Raw genomic sequence first — 22,852 nt, 5'->3', positions numbered from 1 at the left:
TTTATTCTTTTTCTTTTTCCATCTTTCATTTCTGTTTTTTCTTTTTCCTTCCCCTCCCCTCCCAGTCCCGCAGCCCCACGCCAGCCCCACCCAGCTGGAGTCTTGTGGCCAGTTCAGGCTCCTCAGTACCAGAAAGACAAGAAGCTGCTGGGGAGGGTCCAGCAGAGGGTCGCAGAGATGCTGAGGCGCGTTGCATCTGAAGCATCTTTCTAACGCTGAGAGACTGCCCAAGGTGGGCGTGCTTAGTGTGGAAAAGAGACAGCTGAGAGAGGATCTCACCAATCCATACAAACATTTCCAAGGGGTGTCACAGAATGGTGCCAGGCTCTGTTCAGTGGTGCCCAGCGCCACGATGAGGAGCAATGGCCAAGACCTAAAGCACAACAAGTTCTATCTCAGTGTGAGGAAGAGATCTCCATGGAGGGTGGCAGAGCTCTGAAAGAGCGGCCTGGGGAGGGTGTGGAGCTTCCCTCTCTGGAGACATTCCAGACCCACTTGTATGCGTTCCTGTGTCACCTGTTCCAGGTGACCCTGCCTTGGCAGGGGATTGGACTTGGATTCTCCAGAGGTCCCTTCCAACCCCGACAATTCTGGGGTTCTGTGATTCTGGGGCTGCGGGCGGAGCACCGACCCCCTCCCGTTTCTCCCTCCCTCTTGCGTGTCTCTCCCTCCCTTTCTCCCGTCTCTGCATCCCTCCGTCCCTCCCTCCGTCCCTCCCTCCGTCCCTCCCTCCGTCCCTCCCTCCGTCTCCTGGCTACGCTCGGGACGCGCCGGTGCCGGGGCAGCGCTGTCGCCGCCGCCGCCGCTGCCATGAGCGCCCCGCAGCCCCGGTGAGTGGGGCCGGGGCCGGGGCCGGTCCGTGCCGGCCTTTCGGCGCTGCGGGAACGGTGACGGGCTCGGGGCCACGGGCGGCGCCGCCCTGCAGCCCGCTGGGGAGAGAGCGGGGCCGGGGGTGCCCGACCTGCCTGGACAGAGCCCGGGGCTCCCCTTGGGTAAGGCCTTCCTCTGCGCAGGGGGATGGAGCCGTGGGGAATGGGCTGCTGGCTGCAGGTGAGGCCCTAGTTACCTGCCTTCGGACCTGCAGGTGTTGAGCTCAGAGCATCCGGACTTCCGAGCTGATGTCACAGACAAACAGCGAGGAACAGAGAATCTCTGCAGGTCTCTGTGACAGAATTTGGCACATCTGGTATAGTGGGCGATGATCTGAGTAAGCAAGCAGCGGTAGAACTTGCTCCTGGGCCACACAAGAAATCAGTAGCAGAACACTCCTTTGGCTCCCAATTCCGTGCGTGGTTGTGAGGCTTAAAACTTCCTCTGGGGGGGTGGATGGCAGACGGGTGCCAGGGAGAGCACAGGCACCATGCTGCCCTGTGACTCTGCCAATTAATAACTGAAGCTTTGGTGCTCTCTTACATCATTTATTTGGTGATCTCCGATTTAATTGCACTGTGAAATACTAACTGTGAAGGTTTGCTTTACAAAACACATAGGATGCCTGCTGTGGCTTTGTCTTGATATCCTTCCAAATGAGTGAGAGCGGTCTTAAAATTTACTGTGGTACACAGCTCTGGCTCTGAGTGTAGGGCTTTGGGTAAGCTGCCAGCTGAGAACAAATATACTGTCAATAAATAATGGTGTCGATGATCATAGCATCATAGAATTCTAAATAACCTCAAATATAAAATTACTGACCTAAGAGTGACATGTTGTCACTGGCTGTGATGCCAGAGAAACAAACATGACACTCATCTTGGGAAGAGCTTTAGACATACTCCAGGAATCTACAGATCAGTCAGTTTAGGTTCTGTGCCAGGAAAATTGTCTGCTGTTCTAATAAAACACCAGCACTTTTAGAGAGAAGAATGAACAGGATAAATGGGCAGAGATAAAGGAGTCCCAGGAATACCCAGAAAAGGGATGTGATTACTGTGACACACAGGCTGTATAGAGCTGTCTGAGGCTGGTGCTTTCTCTTTGCTGTGTTTTTTCCGAACATGGATTTTGTCAGTTCTGCACTTCTGCCTGTTGCAGAGGTTTTAAAGGTGACTTTTGTGTGTGGTTCTTTAATACTGGAACCTTGAACTAGACAGCTCAGACAAGAGCTTCTCTTGTCCTTTTGTTGATGCCAGGAGCAGGCTAAATGGAAGCAGTGGTTGCTTTCCTGGAGTGTTCCTGGCCATCCCCAGGCACTGGTCCATGCCAGCATTTGTGGCTGCAGGAGGTTCCAGGGCTGGAGCTCGTGGCACAGCCAGACCCCAGTGGGCCTGCTTGCATTCTTTACAAGGATTTCATGGATGTTGGTTCAGGCCCAACACAATTCCTTATTTCCTCTAATACCCTTTTGAACTCTGAATTTAATTCAATATATTTGAAGACCAGCCTGTTCATAATTTAAGTGAGAAAATACATGTTCTGAGACTTTGGTGAAACAATAATTGCCACATCACTGTGTTCAGATGGGAGCTGCATTTTAACTAGCTATGTGGTCAAGGATGTCTTAGGTGGAAGGAAGTAAATTAAAAGGAGTTGGATTGAGTTTCTCCTTTGCCTCAACATGCAGTTGCCACGTGATACCATAAATGAATACTTAGCAAAATTGGTAGAATCTGGTGGTTTCAAATGCAAACTCTGGATTAAAAAGGTAACATAGAACAGTTGCTATAAATACCAATATTTAACCAACAGGCATAAAAGGGTAACCTATATTGTTTGTTTAAAGTTTAGTTTATTGTTGGCAGCTACCTTTGAGGTTATTATTTCTGCTGTGAAACCTCATGTAAAATTCCTGTAAATCCATGATCTCTTTACTTCAAAACATTTCTCCTTTCTTTCCTTGAATATGCTTTTGTGTGTGGCAGATCAGTCTAGCAATAGACATATAACTGAGTTATCCAGCTGAAAAGGATGTAATAGAGGCACAGTGCATTTAAATCTACAGCCAAAGAAAACAAAAGAGTTCAGTCTCTTGTGTAACTTGAGCCCAGAGAGCCCAGAGATCAGGCTGAACATATTATGTGACATGTACCTGAGTGTGCAAACTGTACAAATGTGAAAGGATTTTGAGTATTACCAACTGCATCCTAATGTCACTGACTTCTCTATTTGTCCTGTTTTCCAGAGGGTGAAGTAAGATATGGTTGTGCTAAGTGAAAAATATAACTGCTAATTATGAATACTTCAGTTTTTGTGTTCAGCTTTCACATCTGAGGTTCAGTTTTTTGGAACTTTGATCTTTGGTTACTGTGATGATGGTAGCGAGGCCCTGGCACAGGTTGCCCAGAGAAGCTGTGGCTGCCCCATCCCTGGCAGTGCTCAGGTCAGGCTGGATGGAGCTTGAGCAGCCTGGGGTAGTGGAAGGTGTCCCTGCCACCAGCTGTGCCCCTGGCAGAGCGGCTGGGGAGCTGTGTCAATGCAGCTGGACTCCAGCTCCAGCACACACTGCCCTGCCCATGGTCAGGGCTCATCCCCGGGAGCTGCTCTGGGAGCTGCTGGTGGAGCAGCTGGCAGGGCTGGCCTGGCAGTCCCACACTCAGCTCTTGGCCTGAGCTACAAGTCACGTGCTTCTGATACGGATTTCCAGGAGGCCACAAGATATTGCTTTTACATGATCTGATGGGCATTTACCTGACCAAATCCAGGATGATTTACTAAGGCAGCATTTAGCAAACTGTTGGGTAGCTCTGTTTAATGTAGACTGTAATAATTTGTCAGTCAAGGGGATTATAAACATCTCCATTTTTTATTGCAGTATTCTTGAAACCTATAACAGTCTTACAGACAAACACCTGGTTGGATATTTCAGCAATGCCAGGATAAGACGACATCTTCAGAAATCAGGACTGGTGAGACTGAAAAGTTTTCCTCAATTCTATATTCAATTCAAAATGTTTTTATGCTTTTTTCTCCCCCCATATTTCCTTTTGCTCATTTGAGTTTCCCTCTGCAAAGTGTTTCAGTTTGTAGATATACAGCATCATATTGGTTCACTCATGGTTTTTACACTGTGAAATGTAAGCACCTTTGACTTGTTTAAATAGCTTCAGTGTTATTTTTCAGAAGTGTTTAATGGAAAACTGAAGGATTTTGTAGAGGTGAATATGCTGAACATTTTGTTGAAAAAACTGGTGCCCTCCTAGGTGTGACTCTTTTGCACAGACAGGTGCAGTAGGGCAGCAAGTGTTTAATCCTTTCCACCCCTTTGGGCAGTGGCCTGTGAAGGGTAAGGCTGAGCCCTAGGCTATTAGAAATGTGGCTGCTGCCCCTTCCATTTGGCTGGTGGAGTTCATGGGGTCAAAGATAATACAGTGCTGTAAGGTGAGTTCCACACCATGGCAGGGGCAGAGGTAGAAACAAACCAGGAGGAGGAAGTGGTCCTCTGGGAAATTGTATTGTTTCAAAACATATTTTATTTCCTCTTCTCCTTTTCAGTAACATTGTATTTGTGTATGGCAGATCTCAAGGAGCGGAAGAATAATACCGGAGAAGGAATACCGGCTCAATGCCATAAGGAGGGACCACCAGAGACACGTCCAGGAGTGCTTGGCTGATGCCATATATCATAAGGTCCTCGACATTGAGGTGTGCCCTTAGTGAGGATGTGTGGGCCTTCTCAGGTGTTTCCTCACTGACAGCCAGGGGCTGCTAACTTGTGCTGGACTGTTTGCCATGTGTGCCCTCATGCTCCCCTGGAAGGCTCTTTCCTGCTGGGAAAAAGGACAGACTTTGTGCTTGAGGTTCCCCACATGAAACCTCCATGGGCCTCTCATTGTCAAACCATGCTACTGTGAGAGCAGGCACTGTCCTGGCTTCCTTATTGCTTTTTGACAGCTCTCAGATTATGAGATGATATTCACAGGGCTAGTTTGCTTAAAAAAAATCTGATAAAAACAAACTAGTTTGAACGTATTTACATATATGCTGTCTGAGTGCAAAATCTGGGCACATTCCTATGGGATATCAGGAATGGAGTTGGTTCCTACAACTTTACCAACTTTACCAGTGCTCAGTTGTTCCCTTGGCTGTGTGAATATATGCAGGTGAAATGCAAATAGATTCAATACACAGTAGTTTTATTACAGGGCTCAATGAGAGTAATGGCCAGAGAGAAGGCATGGGACAAGCAGGACAGAAGCAAGAGTTCTTGCACACACTGACATCTCATGATGGCCAGTAATGGGATTTCTCTTCCTCTTGTATTGATAGCATCATCATCAGCTGGGGAAGAACAGGAGACTTGATTGTTCTGCAAGGAAAGAGATGATGCAGCCAGCCAAGGTAAGGCTTCAGCACTGCTGATGGGACTTGGCAGTTTTGCCTGTGTTTAGTAGTAACCGTGGGCCTGACCAGTGGTTCATTGAGACAAGTGCTCTGTCTCTGATGTGGAAAAGTACAAGAAACAGGCAAGTAGAGGATGATCCTGCCCCAGTTACATCTCCTTTGTCCTTTGTCCAGAAGTTCAGGAGCTTCCATTTATGCATTTAATTCCTTCTGAATCTAGTTATTCTTCTACTTCTGCAGTGCTCTTGGTTGGGTGATTTAATAATGAATTGCATGAAATGGTATCTCCTTGCACTTCTGCATAGTAATAAATGTATCTGATATGTGTGTTTGATGCTCCATTGTTCTTGGTATGACAAAAGTTATTAAATGATCTCTTTTTCCAAGGCATCTGTGGTTTTACATATGTTCTTCACATTCCTTCTCAGTTTTCCAAGCTGAAGGTGCTCAGTCTGAATTTTTCTTATGTGAACCACTCCAGGCTTCTCATTACCGTTGCTGGTTTTTTTTACCTTTTCTCATTCTACTGTTTCTGTTTTGAAATGGGGAACCATACCAGAATGAATAATTCAAGATACGTTCTCCTCCCAGTAATTCTAGACCTCTCTGCTTTTGACTGCTGATGAGCACTGAGCTCACGTGTTTGGTTGTTTGCCTCTCCACAGGATTTGGGCAGAACTAGCATATGAGAAATCAAAGAGGTTTTAGGAGTCTTCATTTAGCTGTCATGTAGGTTGAACTTGATTCTCTAGTTATAGTCATGGAAATCCCATGGAAGTCAATGGTTCTTCTCCCTATGCAATCACCTGAATTCATATGGGAAAAGTCATCCTCATTTTGGCAGAAACATGCTCAGAATTTTATTTCTGTATTAGGAACCTGAGTGCTTTGAGAAGAGTGCCTTGAGAAGGTGGCTGCTTCATTGAGCAGCTGGTAAACAATGTCAGGTGTGTTAAACTGTAAATAATACATCTAGAAGGAAATCATGGGGTAAAGAGAGGAGGAGATTTTCCTGAAAGACACTGGTCACTATGGAAATTGCGAAGGTGTAATTTGCTGATGGAACTCCTGTGGTAGGGAGTCACCCCATGGGAGCAGTGATTCAGACACCCTGTTAAGGGATCCTGGGCTTGAATAATTTTGGAACGTAAACCAGAACTGCTTCCTTCAGAAAGACACCTGCAGACACTTGATCTGTGTGTGCTGTGCTGCCATGCTGGGATGCAGGGGCCCGGCTGGAACCAGTGGTGTAATTTAATTCTCACCTCATCTGTTCAGTGAATTCATCTGAGTCGCTCATCTGAAGAGAAAGGAGAAAGGCAGATGGCTGAGCAAGGGAGGGTGAGAGACAGAGCTGTCTGTTTGCAGTGGGGCAGCCATCCCAGCACTGGGTTGGTGAGATGAGAAGGTGGGGAGAGGCTGCAGTCACCGCAGGAAAGTGGCAGGTGCGCTCAAATTTAAAAAAGAAAGAGACCTTCAAACAAACCAAGAATTGTGAGATACACAGAAACAGACATGAATTGAATCTAGTGGGTCAGCAGCTAGAGAGAGCTGCAGGAAAATGAATCAGAGGTGGGGAAAAGTCTTTTTCTTGTCCCTCACATTCTCCCATGATTTTCTTTCTTTCCTTAACCAGCTGCTCCATCGGGTCCAGGCCAGCTGATTGTCACAGCTGTCCAGTGAAGGACAGATGCAATGAGACAGACATGACTGGTTTTGGTTTCAGTGCCTCAGAGACATAAATTGCCTTTCTTTCAGATGGAGCGGCTGATGGGAGAAGTGTCCCACATGTACTCCCCACACCCCCCCGTGGCCCCCAGGAGCCACCACGCGCTCTGTCCCTTGGTGTCCGGAGAGCGAACTGGGCGCTCACAACGGGTGAGTCTCATCAGCTTCTCCATGGCTGCCATGGAAGCACTGACAGCTGAAAGCGTGCCCACGGACCTCAGAACAAAGCATTCACTGCCTGGGTCATTCCGGATTAGGGCCACATCCTTCATCACTTGAGGCTCATTTCCTGCTTGCTGGGTTGTGTTAAGGAATCTCTAGAAGCTAGTGTTGCAGGAATGGCACATCAGAACCTAGAAAAAAACACAAAAAACCTTTGCTGTCTGATAAATCTGCTTCAGTCTTTCCCTTTTAGCTGCCTCATGACCTCAGGCAGGCCAGTATCAGTGTGTTGAGCATTGTCAGTGGACACGGGGGCTGCAGACAAGGTTACGCATGTTGTAAAGCCCTGAAAAAGGTGGGAAAAAGGTCTTTTAGAAAACAGAGTTGAAGGAACGAAATCAGACTGAAGCCCATTTCAGAAGGCTGTGTCTAGGAGCTCTGACTTTTGCTCTTTGTGAACAGCAAAGAAGGAGTGTTAATATAATGAAAATATACTTGAAATATAATAGTACTAAAGCCTGAAGTCAAAGGTCAAATATCTAGGTCAGTTTCAACTGGTTCTCTATATCAATAATGATAATTGATGCAGATTGAAGATAAACTTTTGAGTCCTGAATGACCTTTTTTTCATATAGAGGGGACCCAGACTTAGACTTGATTATGGTGATGGACGTTATTATTACCGAGCCAAGGAGCCTCCCTTCTCTAAGGTGGTGAGTTAACCTCAGTTAAACAGTGCTGTTGGATGTTAACATTTTAACTTGGTATTCTGAAGGGTATACAAGGAAAACATGCAATAAAACAGTCAGAAAAAGCTGAAAATTGAACAAAAATGGTACATTTATGTTGTGCATTCTCCCTGGGTCCATGTGCTGAAGTCCATAGCACACTGCTACAGTTTCTGTGAGTTCATTGTGTTTGCTACAAGACTGCATAGTGAGGAGATAGTAGCAAATCTTGTATTTATGGCCAAGAGTTGTTTTGAATGGTCAGTTAGAGGTGCCTAAAGGGGTCTGGCTCTTTGGAGGCAGACTAGAAAATGTCATGTCCTCTAGGTACCTGTAATCACTCACCACTTCCAGATATCTCCATCGGTGCTATTGTTTTTCTTTGTGGCACTGCTCTGCACTGGAAGCTATACACTGAGATTTTGTCATTGTTTTCTTTCTCCTTTTGTAGAGTTCCTTGTGACCAAATACAGTTCCAGGAAATGTACAGCAGCCCCCTCGCCTCCAGCCCCTTCTTGGCGGGGCTGCAGCAGGGTCTGTATCAAAGGCTTCCAAACAGAAGTGCCATGCACTGGAACATTATCAGCAATTTGCCTGTGGGGTGAGGCTGTACTTCATTCTGAAAATAAACTGTCCCACTTTAGGGACAGTTTTGTAATATTGTTTAAATACTGTGGTTCCCAGAACTGTACATGACAGAGAATATCCCTTTCAAATGGCATCAACTTTTATTTAAACTGTCCTTTTTCACTTCCCCTCAATTTTCAAGACACTGTCTTACTGGTTTAATGCCCAGTTCTTGATCACAGTGAGGAAAAATGTGGTAACTTACCTTTTATAGTATAAAATCTTTCTGCATACAAAATTTTCTCCCTCTATGTAGATTTTCTCTTATGTAGAAAGAGAGACAGCACCTGGTTGACTCTAGGAACTTTGGAATATTTTCAGTTGCAAGTCCTACAAGTTTTCATCATCACCTACAAAGGAGCTGCAAAGTAGCAAAAAATTCCTTTGTTTTGATGATTCCTTCTACTAAATCACACTAGTGGGCTTAGAGAATGAGAGTCAAACATGGTTTTGATATATTTGCAGTTACTTTCAAGAGATATTTGGACTTGTCTTCTGTTCTAGAAAAACATAATGTAATTGGTTTTGTGGTATGCATTCCATGGGGTGAGAGGGCTTTGGAGTGGGACTGTGATCTGCTACCACTGGCTGGTAGACACTGTGTAAATAGCTCCCTTCTGATCTGTGTTTGCTGTGTATCAGCATGGTCATGATTCTTCAAGAATTTGCTGGTTGGTCCTGTTTACGTCTACTCAAATTATGGGTGATTTAATGGTTTCTTTAGTGCTCACAACTGACAAAACAGTTGTGAGCACTAAATCAGATGCAAGTTCTGAGAACATGATGCAGAACTCCGAGCCACAGCATGCAGCGTTTACAGAACTTGTTCCCTAGTAATGTCTTGCTCTTATGGGCTGTGGTCCATTTCATTCTGCAAGAGGACTGAATCTCTATTCAGATGAGGAAGCAGCATTTTGAAGCACATCTTGTATAACTGATGCCAAGTGATGTTTCTGTTGGACGGCTGGCTGCTCTGGGGATGTGCTGTCCAGCTGGAAGGGAGCAGCAGTGCTGCAGGGCTGTGCAGGGTTCTGTCTGAGATGAGATCTTGGTGGCGCTGGAGCCAGGGCTTGGTGTGCAGTGCTGTCTGTATCTCTGAAGGTGACATTTTCAAGCAATATGAATGTTGCCCTGCAAATTAAAAGAAAGTGGTTTAGCACAGAAATATTTTCATGAGCAAAATTTCAGGCCCTGAGTCAGGAGCTGTTTCAGAAGGATGCCTGTTGCTCGGTCTACCAAGAAGTCAGACCATGGCCAGTTCCATTTGCTCGGGATCTGGTTTTGCAGAAGCTGTGTCATGTCACTAAAATGTTTTTCCAGGGGCAGAGCAGTGAGCTACAGTTTAGGAATCCAATGGATTACATGTCTGGTGCGTCACCGTACCGGCCCGCCAAGCGTCGCCGTCGTGTGGCGCCGGTGCCACCGCCCCGCCCGCACGTGGGGGACAGGTGTATCCCTGGAATCAGGCGTGGGCTGCCCGTGGAGAGATGGTTTCATCCCACCACTGGATTCAATGAGCAGTTTTTGATCAATGTGAGTAGTCTCTGTCCACGTACAGGTGTATTGCATTCCTCGCTGGTGTGTTCGCTTGATGCTGAAAGATGCGCATACCTAGTTTGCATAAAGAAAATGTATAACTATTAAAATATATAATTGCTATGCATGTCCCTGTAAACTAAAACATTTGGTGTTTTTCATCAGTTGGGGAGAAAAAAGGTGCTGAACAACAATGTAGATTAACAGTTATTCAAAGCCTGCCACTTCAGTCAGTCCGATCCTGTCTCTGGCACCAGAATCTCAGGAATTTGTGAAATGTCTTGAGTCTATGAACACTGCATCAGTTACAGTGTCTCCAGCCAGTTTTAACTCCTGTAAATAAAGTTGTAGGAACCCTGGACTGGGTGGGATGGTATGGGTCATTAAACCTGGTCCTTGAAATTTGGGTTTTCAGTTGGAAATGTATCCCACACCCTCTGCATGTTACAAACACTTCCCCATTTAATCAGCTCACCTTTTGTTATAAAAGCCTGGAAGTCTCAAGTGTGGGCTGCACAGATGTGAGCTTTGTTTTTGCCCCTTGTTGGAGCTGGGAGCTGAAGGCATTTCTGTGCATTTTCTGCTGCAGAATACCAATGGGTTCCCCAAGTCCCCATTATGCAGCAACGCCCTGGTCACCATGATCTACCTGGGAAAGAGTAAGCATGTGTCACTCCGTGATCACAAGGATGAAATCAAAGTCTATCAACAATACTGTGGAACAGAAAACATTTGTGTCTATAAAGGCGACCTGTTGGAAGGAGGTAAGGATGGAGCCAGAGAGTTCATATTGATTGTGGCAACATTGTTTTTTTGTTAAAGCTTTGCCCTGACATCAGAATGATTACAGCTCAGCTTGGTCGAGATATATGCATCCAGGGATGTTTATACCATCTGCCTCCACATTAAACCTGGATCTACTGTCCCATGATTGAAAGTGAGGTTACAATTACTTTTGCAATGATGGTAGAAGAATTTAGAGAATTGATTTAACAAAATACTTGTGGCTTATGCTAATTATCTCTAGAGATATATGATTAATAGAGCAGTTGTAGTAATAAACTGTCCTTAAAAGGGGGTGATCTGAGTTGCTAATATGGGTTAGTGAATGTTGCTTCTTATTCCAGAAGGAAAGGTACATAGCGAGAGCCTGGTTCCCATCTCTTTTTGGGAAGTGTGAGTGCAATTTCATCACAGCAGTAAAAGATGAATTGTGTTCTGGAAAACTGGACATAGGAAATGGCTGGGAGACTCTGGTCTTTGTCTTGCTCTAGCAGTGAGTGGCCAAACTGACAGTGTGACACTTGTCCTAGCTGTCCCACCTTAGGATTCTGGGGCTGGCAAGAGCCAGGGCTCTGTGTGTGGAGGGGTCGAGTTTAACCAACTGTTGGACAGACCTGAGAACGCCAGTGCCTGTCCACAGAGGGCTGGCTACTGTGGTGATGCAGTTAAGATACAGCAGTTGCTACAGGCTGACAGTGAAGCACCATGTTTTTCTTTGAACCCTTTATTTCTGTAATTGCAGATACCTTCCAGTTCATCTCTAAGAGGTACCTCGGTTACCCGTTCAGCCTCACCTTTTATCTCAACGGGCTCCAGGTTGACAGGCTGAGCTCTTGCTGTGAGTACAGAGGCTTTCAGAGTAAGAGGCCTTGCCGGCTGCGACGCAGAAACACCTACTTCAGGGTGCTCCATGTGGCAGGAGCACCTCCTTGCTACAGGTATGGGGAAAGTGCACTTTGCTCACAAGGACTTAGCTTAGAGAGTGTCTAACTCGTTTCTCTTCCTTCATCTCCCTGGCTCCACGCAGCTCTGTGGAGCCTGCTCTGTTTCTCAGTGCCCCGTGGAAGGGGCAGGGTGGGGGTCACCTCTCAGGGTCTCCCATCCAAGGGCACCGGCTCAGCCGGTTCCCGTGGTGTGTGCACATTGGGGACACTGCTTGTGCTGGAGCACGGGGCAGTGGCTCTGGGGCGGGCTACATGTGCCACCTGCGTGGCTGTGGAATAAATACCGAGCATGCTGCTCAGTTAGCTGTGCTTTCCAGAGGCTTTTGTGTGATAATTGATTTTTAAACATCTCTGCCTCTGAAGTGAGATTCTGTTGTAATAGTCCTAGCTTCAGAATAAGGCAGCACTGAGTATTTGTTATGGTTCAGAAACCAAATCTGTGCAGAAAGGTCTTGGGCAAATGTCAGTGCTGTGACCAACAGCTGTGATTCTGCCAAGAGGCTTTAATTTTCATAAAATCTTCCTTTTCTGTAATTGTTAATTCAGGCCATACATAAACTTATGGAGATGTGGATAATTTAAAATCTTCTGTGTTATTTTAATAAATAATTTTTTAAAGAGCAGCTAGCAGTTGGAACAAGAGACTCTTCACAGAGGTGTACTCTGTTCCTTCAGGCAAGGACTGAGTTCTAGGAAAAAAATGCTAGTTTATTGTACCACAGTCTAACAACGAACATGATTTATGTTCATTGCATGTTCAAAGGAGTGAGAAGCATCTGAATTCAGAATGCCTATAGTGGCTATAGATTTTAGGAAATGCCCCAATCTCAGCTTTTTGTGATTTCTATAAAGATATGAAGTGAATTTTCAGAATTTAATATAGTATCCAAAAACTGGATTAATTAATTCCTAAGTTACTCTCCCTTTCTGTCCCCCTTTCCCTCTTAGTGATATCTCTCTTTTCCTGCCTCTTATCAATCCAGCCGACCTTATCTCATGACTAAAAATCATCTCCATTAACCTGATTTTCCCCATAAATGACAACTATTTTCACACCCCTTCAGGCCAAGTGCACTTGGGTTTGTTTTCTGCTCTATGACATACATTGAATGCCCACTCTGGTTCCCAGTAAAAGTCCCAGTTGATTTTCCCTGGTGGGTCAAGGCTTTGGCTCACAACGAGGTGATGCTGCAATGGTTTCTGTACCATGCTGCAAGCCTTGCTCTGAGACCTTTCTGCTGGCCAAGAACCAGCAATTCTGTAGAGCTCCTGACTGTGAGAGAGAGAGGGAGCATATCACTCCATTTTATACAAGAGAGGCAGTCTCAACAACTCATTCAAAATGCTTTGTTTTCCATCTGTTTGGGTTTCTTTTAAGTAGGTAAACAGAACAGAAACAGAAAATTACAAACTTTGCACCTTCTTCTTCCCCCACAGTTCTTAGACCCAGCAGATAAATACAGAAACCCCCAGTCTTACCCTCAGCTATCACACTACTGGGAGTTACAGCAGGATCTGGATCCAGAACACATCAGAGCTTGTCTGCATTTCTCAGTGGTCCTGTCTTCACAGCCAATGCTCGGTGCAGCTTCAAATTAATGGGCACTTGTATTAATTTTGGTTCTGTTTGTATGTCAGTTGTTGCCTGTCAGTGTAGGCAGCATTACTGTCCTTCAAGGAAGAACTGCATCTGTGTTGGGGGAGCTCTCAGGGATTTCAGGGTGCTTCTCCTGCGAGCCATTGTGGCAGTGCAGAGGCAGATGGGTGCTTGGTGTCCCTGCAAATAACAAGCTGAACTCGCTATGTCTGCTGCCCTCTGTTGTTCAAAGGAAGAAAAATGTGATACTTCCCAATTTGCATTATTTTATAGGTGCTTTCTTGCCATGGGTCTGGACAAAAAGCTATACCCTCCCAAGAGGAAGATTAAGTACTACACGAGGCCGCACATGTGCTCCTGTTCTCCTTACTGCGCGCACAGCGAGCCCTGTGACAGCAGCGTGGTGCCCAAATCCATTGAAGGCTCAGTGTCGCTCACCATACCCAGCCAAGAGGAAAGCATTGAAACTATTGATGAAACACTCGACTCTGAAGAGGAGTGCAGCGAAGAAGAAGAAGAAGGAGAAGAAGAAGAAGAAGAAGAAGAAGGAGAAGAAGAAGAAGAAATGGAAGACCAATCTTTTGTGGAGACTGAAGGCACCACTCAGGAAACCGCCAGTGAAAGTGGTATAGTATTCCCAAACATGAGCAGGGGATGAGAAATGGGAGGAGATGGTTCTGGAGAAGGTCTGGGATTGTGGACTGCCAGCTTTGACCGGGGCATGAGAAATGTGGTGATGTTTGTATCTGGGCCACAGAATTAGAGGGGCTCCTTTCAGCCATGCAACAGGATGAGGTGGTTTGCAAGAGCCAAGAAAGTGAGTAAGGAAGGGTGGTGAGGCAATGACTCAGGTTCCCCAAGCAGCTGTGCCTGCTCCATCCATGGAAGCATTAAAGTCCAAGTCAGACGGGGCTTGGAGCGGTCTGGGATAGTGGAAGGTGTACTCAGCTATGGAGGGGGCATCAAGCTCAGTCTCTGCCTTTACTTCCTCCTTATCATAACCTTCTTTGGAGGCAATCACATTCACAGAGAGATTTTAATTCCTACTTCCTATTCCTATTTTTGCTTTGACAGTTCTGCAGTGTTGCTACTCATCTGACAGTCGTTAGTCCCTCCGGATGTGTGTTTGGGATTAACGAAGCCTTTTTCCTTCAGGAGGAACTGCCCTTCTGACAGAGACCTCACTGCCAACACTGCAATCGGAATCTCAATTGATTTTTAATACAGAAAAATAAATCTCCTTATTCCCTTAGTTCTCATTGTCTTGGTAATTGTTTGTTTGCCTGACTGGTTCTGCATCAGGAACTCTTCATTTCTGTCCTTGGTGTTCTGTCACTTCCATGCGTTAAAAGCCCCGATGGAAGGAAAGGAGGGCAGCAATAACATCTGCAAGTGGGGAATGCTGGCCACAAGGGCCAGCTGGCGTGGCAGCAGCACAGCTGGCCTGCATGGTGCAGTGTGCAGGGAGCCCGCGGCAGCAGGGCAGCTCTGGATTTTAGCTGGGAATCCCCGGCATCCCTGTGCTGTGCCTGGGATGTGCAGAGCACAGCTTGGGGGGAAGGGGACCTTCTCTAATGCATCTGCATGAAGAGGGTTTCACCTCCAGAGCCAAGCAGAGTGCTGTGAAGGGCCGGGAGCTGGACTCAAGGGTCCGTGTGGATCCCTTCCAGCTCAGCTGACTCTGTGATCTACCAGATGTCAGCCTGGTGCCTGCCTGAATTCCAGAACGTGGATATAAGAGTGGTAATTCTGTGCAGGCTTTGTTTGTACTGGGTTTTCCCCTGGGTCCTGGAGGAGCACGTTAGAGCACTGTGATAACAGAGTGCCTCTGCAGTGCCCTTTGGCTGGAGTTCATTAAATTCATTGAGCTTCTAAGACACTTCTTTGCTATTTAGCCATGTCAATATACATTTATTGTACTTTGCAGTATAATATACTACCTTTCTCCAGCTTTCTCAATTGCTTGTAATTTTTTTCATCACATCCAGTTTTTCTCCTGTTATAAGAGATTCTTACATTTAATTTCTGAGTTTTCCCAGCTCTAAATTTTCACTTTCCATGGCTGGTAACTTTGTTTATTTTTGTTTTAATGAATTACTCATACCTTTAGTTTTGCTACATTTTTGCTACTCTATGAAAAACACAATGCTGTTTTATGATAATATGCTCTTATAATTCCTATCTGTGGTCTTAGATTCTCTCATGGCTTTAAAAAGACTATGCAAATTCAAGGGCAAAAGGAGATTAATGATGTTAATTAATATCAACTCAGAATGTTAACACTGGCTCAGTGTTTCTATCTGCTTAAAAAGAATTTTTTTAATTGTGAATTCTGTTTCCTGTCTCACAGTGCAATTCTTCTATTTTAGAATATGATGAAGATTTTGAAGCAGATGAAGAAGTTAATGAAGAGAGACAGACTGGTGATCAAATGAATGGAATGTCAAAGTCATCCTCAAATGATAAAAACCATAATTTAGACTATGGAAAGGAGAGTGAAACCTCATCTCAGAAGGCACTGCAGGCCTCTGACGGTGAGAAAGATAAAAGTGGCAGATATTCTGATGACAGGGACTCTGAAGATGATCTACCAGGTTAGTTTTGTTCATAACAAGGCTTGGAGAAGCTGACCTGACGCATGTTTTACAGTTTGCATGTGTCCAGTATGTATGTTGAGTCTGCATATGCCCTTCCTACTGAAATGCTAAAAGACAGCTGTTTTATCTGCTATTAATGGTGCCACTAAAGTGCAGGCAGCCCCCTGGCAGTGAGAGATGGGCCTTTGCTGAGCTGCTCAGGTGCTGAGATGGAAATGGAGCAGGCAGCAGGCAGGCTCCCAGAACCTTGGCAGGACACAACCCTCCCTGCCAGCAGGCACTCACAGTGGGAATCTGTGACCCCTACACCTTCTGAGGGGTCCCAGGAGACCTGACAGGCCACCCTGGGTTATAAAACTGCTGCCTTTAAGGGCCCTGAATATGGCCCTAATTTATTTGGCTGTGCCAGAGATCTGGAGATAGTTAGACTGTCTGAAGGGAAAGGTGATGGTGCTGTGCAGGGCTGGGAGTTGGACTTGATGATCCTCGTGGGCCCCTTCCAACTCAGCTTATTCTGTGATTCTGTGATTCTGTCTGTAGAGGAACCCGCTTGGGTTTCCCATGATGGAGCAGTAGTACTCAGAGTGGGAATCTTTAAACGGGGCTGTAAGGTCTCTTGGTGCAACATGTTTTTCAGAACATGCGCTTCTGCATGGATTATAGTTCTGACACTTTTATTTTCTTTGCTTGACTAGATTTTTTGGTCTTGAGTTAGACCAATCTCTTCTTGAAGCCATGTAGATAGTGGACAGCAGCAAGGCTGTGCAGCAGTCAGCTCTGCTGCTCAGCTCACTGTCAGATGAAGAATTACGGCCTTTTTTCCCCTCAAATTTTCCATTTATGAATTTAATATGATGGTGCCTGTTTGTTTTTTTCAAGGAAACAGTGAACTTCATCTCCAGTTCAACCTGAAGGGTTTACACATGGTTTTGGAGATCTTTCTAATATTCAATGAGTTAACAGAAAGGCACTGAGGGATTGTTGCTGTGGTTGAAGTCTTTTATCTAATGAAGCTCAAGAGTCTGTACTAAACCCTGTCTGAGCCATATTTAGAGGTGCATTTGGAGGTGTATTTCTATATGATTGATAGAACTACTCTATAAATCTTTGATTTATTTCTATTATCAGAAAAAAACCCGCCATGTTAAATGGCTTTAATTTTAATACTTCATACATCTGGGCAATGTTCTTCTATTTACACTAACTGTAATTTTGTCACAATATCCTCAGATGGTATAATTCAGAGAATGCTATTGGATGGGATTGTGTCCCTTTGTGAGTGCCCAGTGAATGCAGAGGTTTAGTGACAAATACTAAATTAAAATTTGCTGTTTTCAGAGAGGAGGCCTGCAGACTCTCTCTCATCCATGAGCACTCAGTGCAGCACTGAGACTGACTCTCAAGCTGAAATGAAAGCAGACCATGTGAATTGCAAAGAGGACTGCAATATCAAAAGTACATCTGATAGTGCAGCACATGCACACTGTGGAAATGAGAATGGGGAGAAGAAACTGCTCAGAGTGGAGGAAAATCAAGAGAATTCTGCACTGGAAAAGAAAGGAATAGATGAAGCAGAAAAGACAAAACCAGAAGATCTAACAGCAAGGGAAGATACTGGAATTTTTCATGAAAACATAAGGGCAATGCAGCATCAAGATCCTGAGGTTAATGGGGAATTCAAACAGACTGGGTCAGGAGAAAGTAACATGAATGAGGAGGAGGAATGTCCTCCAGTGCCTTGGGAAAGCAGGGTATTGAGCAAGGAGGATGGCAACGAAGAGGCTCCTTGGTGTGAGGAAGGAGGTGGTGAGTACAGTCCCTCTGCACAGCTCTGCATGCCTGGCTGCTCTACTTGCCTTGCATTCATTCGTGCTGCAGCATGGGGAGCTGCTGTGGGCTCAGTATCCACTCAGAACACTAACAGTGGCTCAGTGTTTCTCTGCTAGTGTTTAAAGTCCAAGGATTTGTCCAAAAACGAATTTTAAACTATTTCAAAGCTGAGCTGGCTGAATGGCTTCTATTCCCCTTTTGCTCTTTAATGGTTTCTCTTTCTTGCTTCCTGTTTTCTTTGTGATAGTTTTTGAAGACTGCAAACCAGTCCAGGAGAAAATAGCAAAAGCAACTGGAAATGATCATCCTGTGAATTCTGACCCTGAGCCTGGTGATTTGTGTGCCAATGAGGAAGAAAAGAATGCAGCAAATACAGAGCATGGTGCCAGTGGAGGTAAGATTGGCTGTCAGTCAGAGACAAGGATTACCTGAAGTCTTTTAATGGAAGTATTTGCCCTTTCCCTTTCCTTTGGCTATCAAAGTCTCCTTGTGCTTTTTTTCTTACCTAACTTGTAAAAAATCAGGTGATGACTAGCTGGCATCTGTAGTCGTGTATAAGTAATGCTTTTTTGGCCGTTAAAGGGTTCTAGGAGAAGAATCCAGGCCATGAAAAAACTGTGAGTCAGAAAATAGCTGTGGAAAGCAGGAATGTAGTGAGGTACCATGTGCTTCCTGGTAGTGTGCAGCCTCCTTGGGAAATGCCTTGGTTCCCAGGGGCGGGAATTAACCCTGTCCTATTCCCTGGTACAATTACAGAATCCACAGGAAGCTGAATGTTCTTTGTCCTTTCTGTGCATATTTCACATGAACAATTTGTCAGCTATTTCTGACTTTCTGGGTGTCACTGTCAAGCTTATAGGTGTTGCACACACACACAAACTCCAAGCAGGTAGGGAGGGAGGCAGAGCAGGCAGGACAAGCATGACTGGCCCTGCATCAACTTTTTTAGTTAGATTCTTTATGCCAGATGCCAGAACAGCAGTATTAAATCATGGTCAGAGTGCAGGGATGTGATGAGCAGCAGCACAGCAAGTTCTCTTCGGGTGCCCAGGCTGATGTGCCTCATGGCTGGGCAGAAATGGCACCTTTAGCACTAACCTTGTGAAGCATGTAACACTGACAGGGTGCTGAGCAAACCAATGTTTGATTATCTCCCAACAGCAGCAGATGGAAGGCTCCTGGCAGAAGGGAGGAGAAGCCGGGATGTGCAGGAGGCAGCAGGACAGGCGGCACGAGCAGGGGAGGCCACAGGGCCGGGACAGGCCCCGGAGCAGGACGGGGCTGCTGAGGGAGATGCTGGCAGCGGAGAGGCCGCAGGAAAAGCTGCAGGGGCAGGGAATGCACTGCCCCAGGCCGGCACGGGGGCTGCGCTGGAGGAATCCGCACCTGAGGAGGGCACCGTGGCACAGGAACGGCCCAAAGGAAAGGGAACGGCGGAGGCAGTGGAGCTGGGCACAGAGGGGTCACCTGGGGAGCAGGAGGTGCTGGTGGAGGGGATGGACAGAGAGGTGGCACTGGGAAAGGCAGCAGCTGGGACAGAGAGGCCAGCTGGGGCACTGCCAGGGTGGGAGGCAGACAGAGCCGTGCCCCAGGGGCACGAGGGGGCTGGGGGCACCAGTGAGGAGGAGGCTGCAGACGAAGGCCTCAAAGGAGCAGTAGGGCCCCCAGCCGAGGAGGAGGTGGGCGAGCCGGTGTCTGAGGCAGGGGAGTCCCTGGGGCAGGGAGGGTCTGCAGGGAAGGACACGACAGTGGGTGCTGTGTCAGAGGGAGAGGAGGCTGGGGAGGATGCTGATGTGGCAGCAGATGGGAATGCCAGAGCTGTGGGCCCTGGAGGAGAAAAGGCTGTTGAGGAAGACTTTTCTGAAGGGGGGGAGGCTTTGGGGAAGCCTGGGGCTCTCTGGGAAGCACTAGGGGGTATGGAAACAGGAGAAGCAATGTCTGGAGGGGAAGGGTTTGTAAAGCCAAGTCAGTTTTCCCAGATGAAAGTGTCAGAGGAAGAGTGGATGGAGATGGGGAAAGCTGTCCCAGGAGATGCAGCAACACTTGAGAGTGCTCAGGCTCTCCAGAGAGTGGAGGACACGCTGGAAGAGTCTGTGGAGCCTGACAAGGGTCCTGTACTGGAAGTGGCACCTGGGCTGGGGGCTCTGGGGGGTGCTCGGGGGGATCCTGTCACTGAAGGGTTATCACAGGTGGAGGAGACACTGGCAGTGCAGGAGGAGGAGGGTGCAGCAGAAGCACTTTGGAGTGGAAACCCATCTGAGGGCAGCAAAGCAGAGACAGAGAGAGCAGTGGAAGGAAAACCCGAAGGAGAGGCGGTGGGAGGGTCTGCAGGGGCGGCCGGAGCGGGCTCGGGGGATGAAGAGGAGGCCACAGATGGAGCAGCAGGTTCGAAGGAGCCGGCAGCTGGGACAGAGGGGTGGCTGAGGTGTGGGCAAGGGAGAGGGATGGGGGGGTGTCCCGGGGCGGCGGGGCCGGGCGGGGGCCGGGCCGGGGAGCCGGGGCTGGTGGCCATCGCTGTGCTGGGCGGCCAGGCCGGGCCGGGAGCCCTGCCCGGGGGGCCGGCAGTGCCCGGGGCGGGCGGGCTGGGCACAGGGGCGATGGCACAGCCGGGGGTGACGGGGGCAGCGCCGGGGCCGCAGAGCGGGGCAGGGCCAAGGCCGGTGTCGGCCACGGGCAGGGAAGGGCCGGCCGGGGCACCTGCGGCTGCTGCGGGGAAGCGGGAGGCGGCAGCGGGGGCCGAGGCACGGGCAGCGGGGCCGGCCGGAGCCCAGGGCCGGCTGCGGGAGCCGGGCACGGAGCCGCCCGGGCCCCCAGGGCGCCGAGAGGGGCTCGGAGCGGGGGCGCTGGGGGAACAGCCCGGGGCAGAGACCGCCCCGAGCGGCCCCGGGCACGGGGGAGTGGCAGCGAGGGGGAGAGGAGCGCCCGTGGAGGGGCCGTGCCCGGGCACCCGGCCACAGCCGGCAGGGACGGGGACGGGGACGGGACCGGCGCGGGGCAGGCACGGGCGGCAGGAGCAGGGCATGGAGCGGGCAGGAGGGAAAGCCGCGGGCGAGCAGCCGAGTGCCCCTGAAAACACGGGAGAGGGCGAGGGGGCCGCTGCTGCAGCCGGGGAGCAGAGGAAGGACAGTCCCGTCGGAGGGAGCCCGGGTGTCCCGGCAGCCGCTGACGGGGGCGAGAGGAGCCGCAGTTCCCGTCAGGTGAGTCCTGCCTAGGGCAGCCACTGCCCCAGCAGTGCCCAGGCTGATGATTCCTGTCAGACGGGATACACCACCTCGTCCCATTCCTTATCCGTTCCTCAAATGTCTGCTGATGGTAGCTGGGTCAAGGGATGATAAGTCCTTTTGAGTGGCGGCTTCTGCGTTGTTTCCTATTCCCCAAATCCCGTGCAAATAAATCCCTTTGCTGTGGCACTAATTCTCACAGCCCCTTCGCCCTCCCTCCCCTCCAGGAGCGTGTCGCAGTTCTGGGGCATTGGGTGAGCCCTGGGAGCACTCGGCTTCCCTGGAATCCGGCCTCTCCTTGTAGGAGATGTCACAGCAGTACCTCAGGAGCTCCGAGTTCAGCACGTTTTCTCTGACGTTTGGTTGTTGTTTTGTAGGATAGTGCTAACCCAGACCCACTCATCATGTCCTCAGAAGAGGATGGGGAAGAAACTCTGCTCTGAGCTTTTCCTGCAGCCCCTCAGTGTCGTGTCCTGCCACATGCACTCAGCTGGCCGTGGGTTTGTGCTGGCTGGGATGTCGCTCCTCTCTTCACCCTGTGAGTAGCGCAGCCACCTGTCACGTTTCACTGGAGCAGCTCCTCAGCGTGCAGCAGACAACCGAAACAAGATTGCGTCTTCCAGCCCGGGAAACAGCACTCCTTTGGAAGGATGAGGACAGTAATCACAAGGATTGTTCCACAGCTGTCTGCCTTGTTTTTCTTGAAAACCAGAGAAATACTGGGCTGGCTGAACTTCCCTCCTCCCCTAGGCAGGCAGGGCTTTTATCCTGGGATCTTTCCCACCCCGTGCCAGGGGAGGGGACCCCTCCTGCATGCACAGTGCCCCTGTGCCAGGAGCGTGTGGGGGGCTTCCCTCCCCTTGGGCATCCAGGCTTGCTGCTGGCCACGCTTCAGGGCATTCTCAGCACGTGGAAATGTTGTTGAAAGTTCTTAAATCAGAACAATTCCAACAGGTATTTGTAAATGCATAAAGCTGGGCCTTCTGCTTTTGCTGGAGTCACTCAGGAGTAGTCAGTGGAGCCTCAGCTGAGGCTGCCAGGAGGGTGGTGAGTTTAGAGTTGTCTCAGCCTGGCTGCCCTTCTCTGCTACCCAAGGCTCTTCTCAGCTCTGCTGCACCTCTGGCAACACTGGGGCCCCAGGACCCTTTTGGGCCAGGCATCTGGGGCTGGGTGTGCAGCAGCCTGTAGGCACTCCAAGCTTGGTGGGTGCAGCAGACCCAGCCCCACAGAGTGGGCACTGTAACTGCATTTTCAAGTAGGGAAAAGATGCTGAAATGAGCAGGATTTTGAGCAGATTGGTGCTGTGAGTCACTTCTGATCAATATACATGGAACTGGAAACTCAAACGTGTTCAAGTGGTTGCTGTGTGTTTGCTCCTAGAGACATTCCTGTACTAGAGCTGGTTGCATTTGTGTGTTTAGTCTGCACATGTCTCAGAGGGTTGTGCTTTCTCTGTCCATACTCATGCCTACGTGTTCACTCAGGCCTATTAAATACCTGTACCAGTGTGTGCAGCTCCTTCAATTTATGCCAGGGGTTTAACTGTAGGAATAAGCCCTGCCAGTGCAGCAGGGCCTGAGCTTCAGTGTCTTCCTCTGGTTGCCAGTGGGCTGACTGATGTTGGGGTGGGTGTTTGTGCCACTAAAGCTGCCTTGTGCAGGTACCCTCTAAAGCTCACGCTCAGGGCTGCAGGTGTGGCCACACCTGGGCATTCGGACACAGAGGCGGCAGGTCCCGGGGGACAGGTGAGCAGAGACAGAGAGGGATGCAGGGATTTGCCTTGGCAGAGATTCCCTGGGAGCCCCTCTGGGGCTGCAGGAGA

General features: G+C 48.4%; 1 protein-coding gene across 4 annotated transcripts; it reads left to right on the top strand.

Moving 5' to 3' along the window:
* The first annotated feature begins 608 nt into the window (after positions 1 to 608).
* ERICH3 (glutamate rich 3) lies at positions 609 to 22,532 on the top strand. 4 transcript variants are annotated; one of them, XM_071436997.1, is made up of 15 exons: positions 609 to 830; positions 3,749 to 3,842; positions 4,453 to 4,578; positions 5,203 to 5,274; positions 7,036 to 7,155; positions 7,803 to 7,880; positions 9,843 to 10,055; positions 10,648 to 10,822; positions 11,584 to 11,779; positions 13,656 to 14,008; positions 15,752 to 15,976; positions 17,318 to 17,785; positions 18,057 to 18,203; positions 18,974 to 20,194; positions 21,408 to 22,532. In XM_071436997.1, exons 1-15 carry the CDS (start codon positions 811 to 813, stop codon positions 21,410 to 21,412), a joined length of 3,513 nt encoding a protein of 1,170 aa, XP_071293098.1. In that variant the 5' UTR covers positions 609 to 810; the 3' UTR covers positions 21,413 to 22,532. The 4 variants fall into 4 exon arrangements, with proteins under 4 accessions (XP_071293098.1, XP_071293099.1, XP_071293095.1 ...); XM_071436998.1 differs by having other exon boundaries at positions 613 to 830; positions 4,453 to 4,563; positions 18,971 to 20,194; XM_071436994.1 differs by having other exon boundaries at positions 617 to 830; positions 18,971 to 20,194.
* Positions 22,533 to 22,852: the final 320 nt, after the last annotated feature.

The sequence above is a fragment of the Agelaius tricolor genome, unplaced genomic scaffold (genome assembly GCF_023055355.1).
Source record: "Agelaius tricolor isolate 1412-34295 unplaced genomic scaffold, bAgeTri1.0.p SCAF_11, whole genome shotgun sequence".
NCBI classification, from domain to species: domain Eukaryota; kingdom Metazoa; phylum Chordata; class Aves; order Passeriformes; family Icteridae; genus Agelaius; species Agelaius tricolor.
This window is presented reverse-complemented; position numbering and strand designations above follow the sequence as displayed.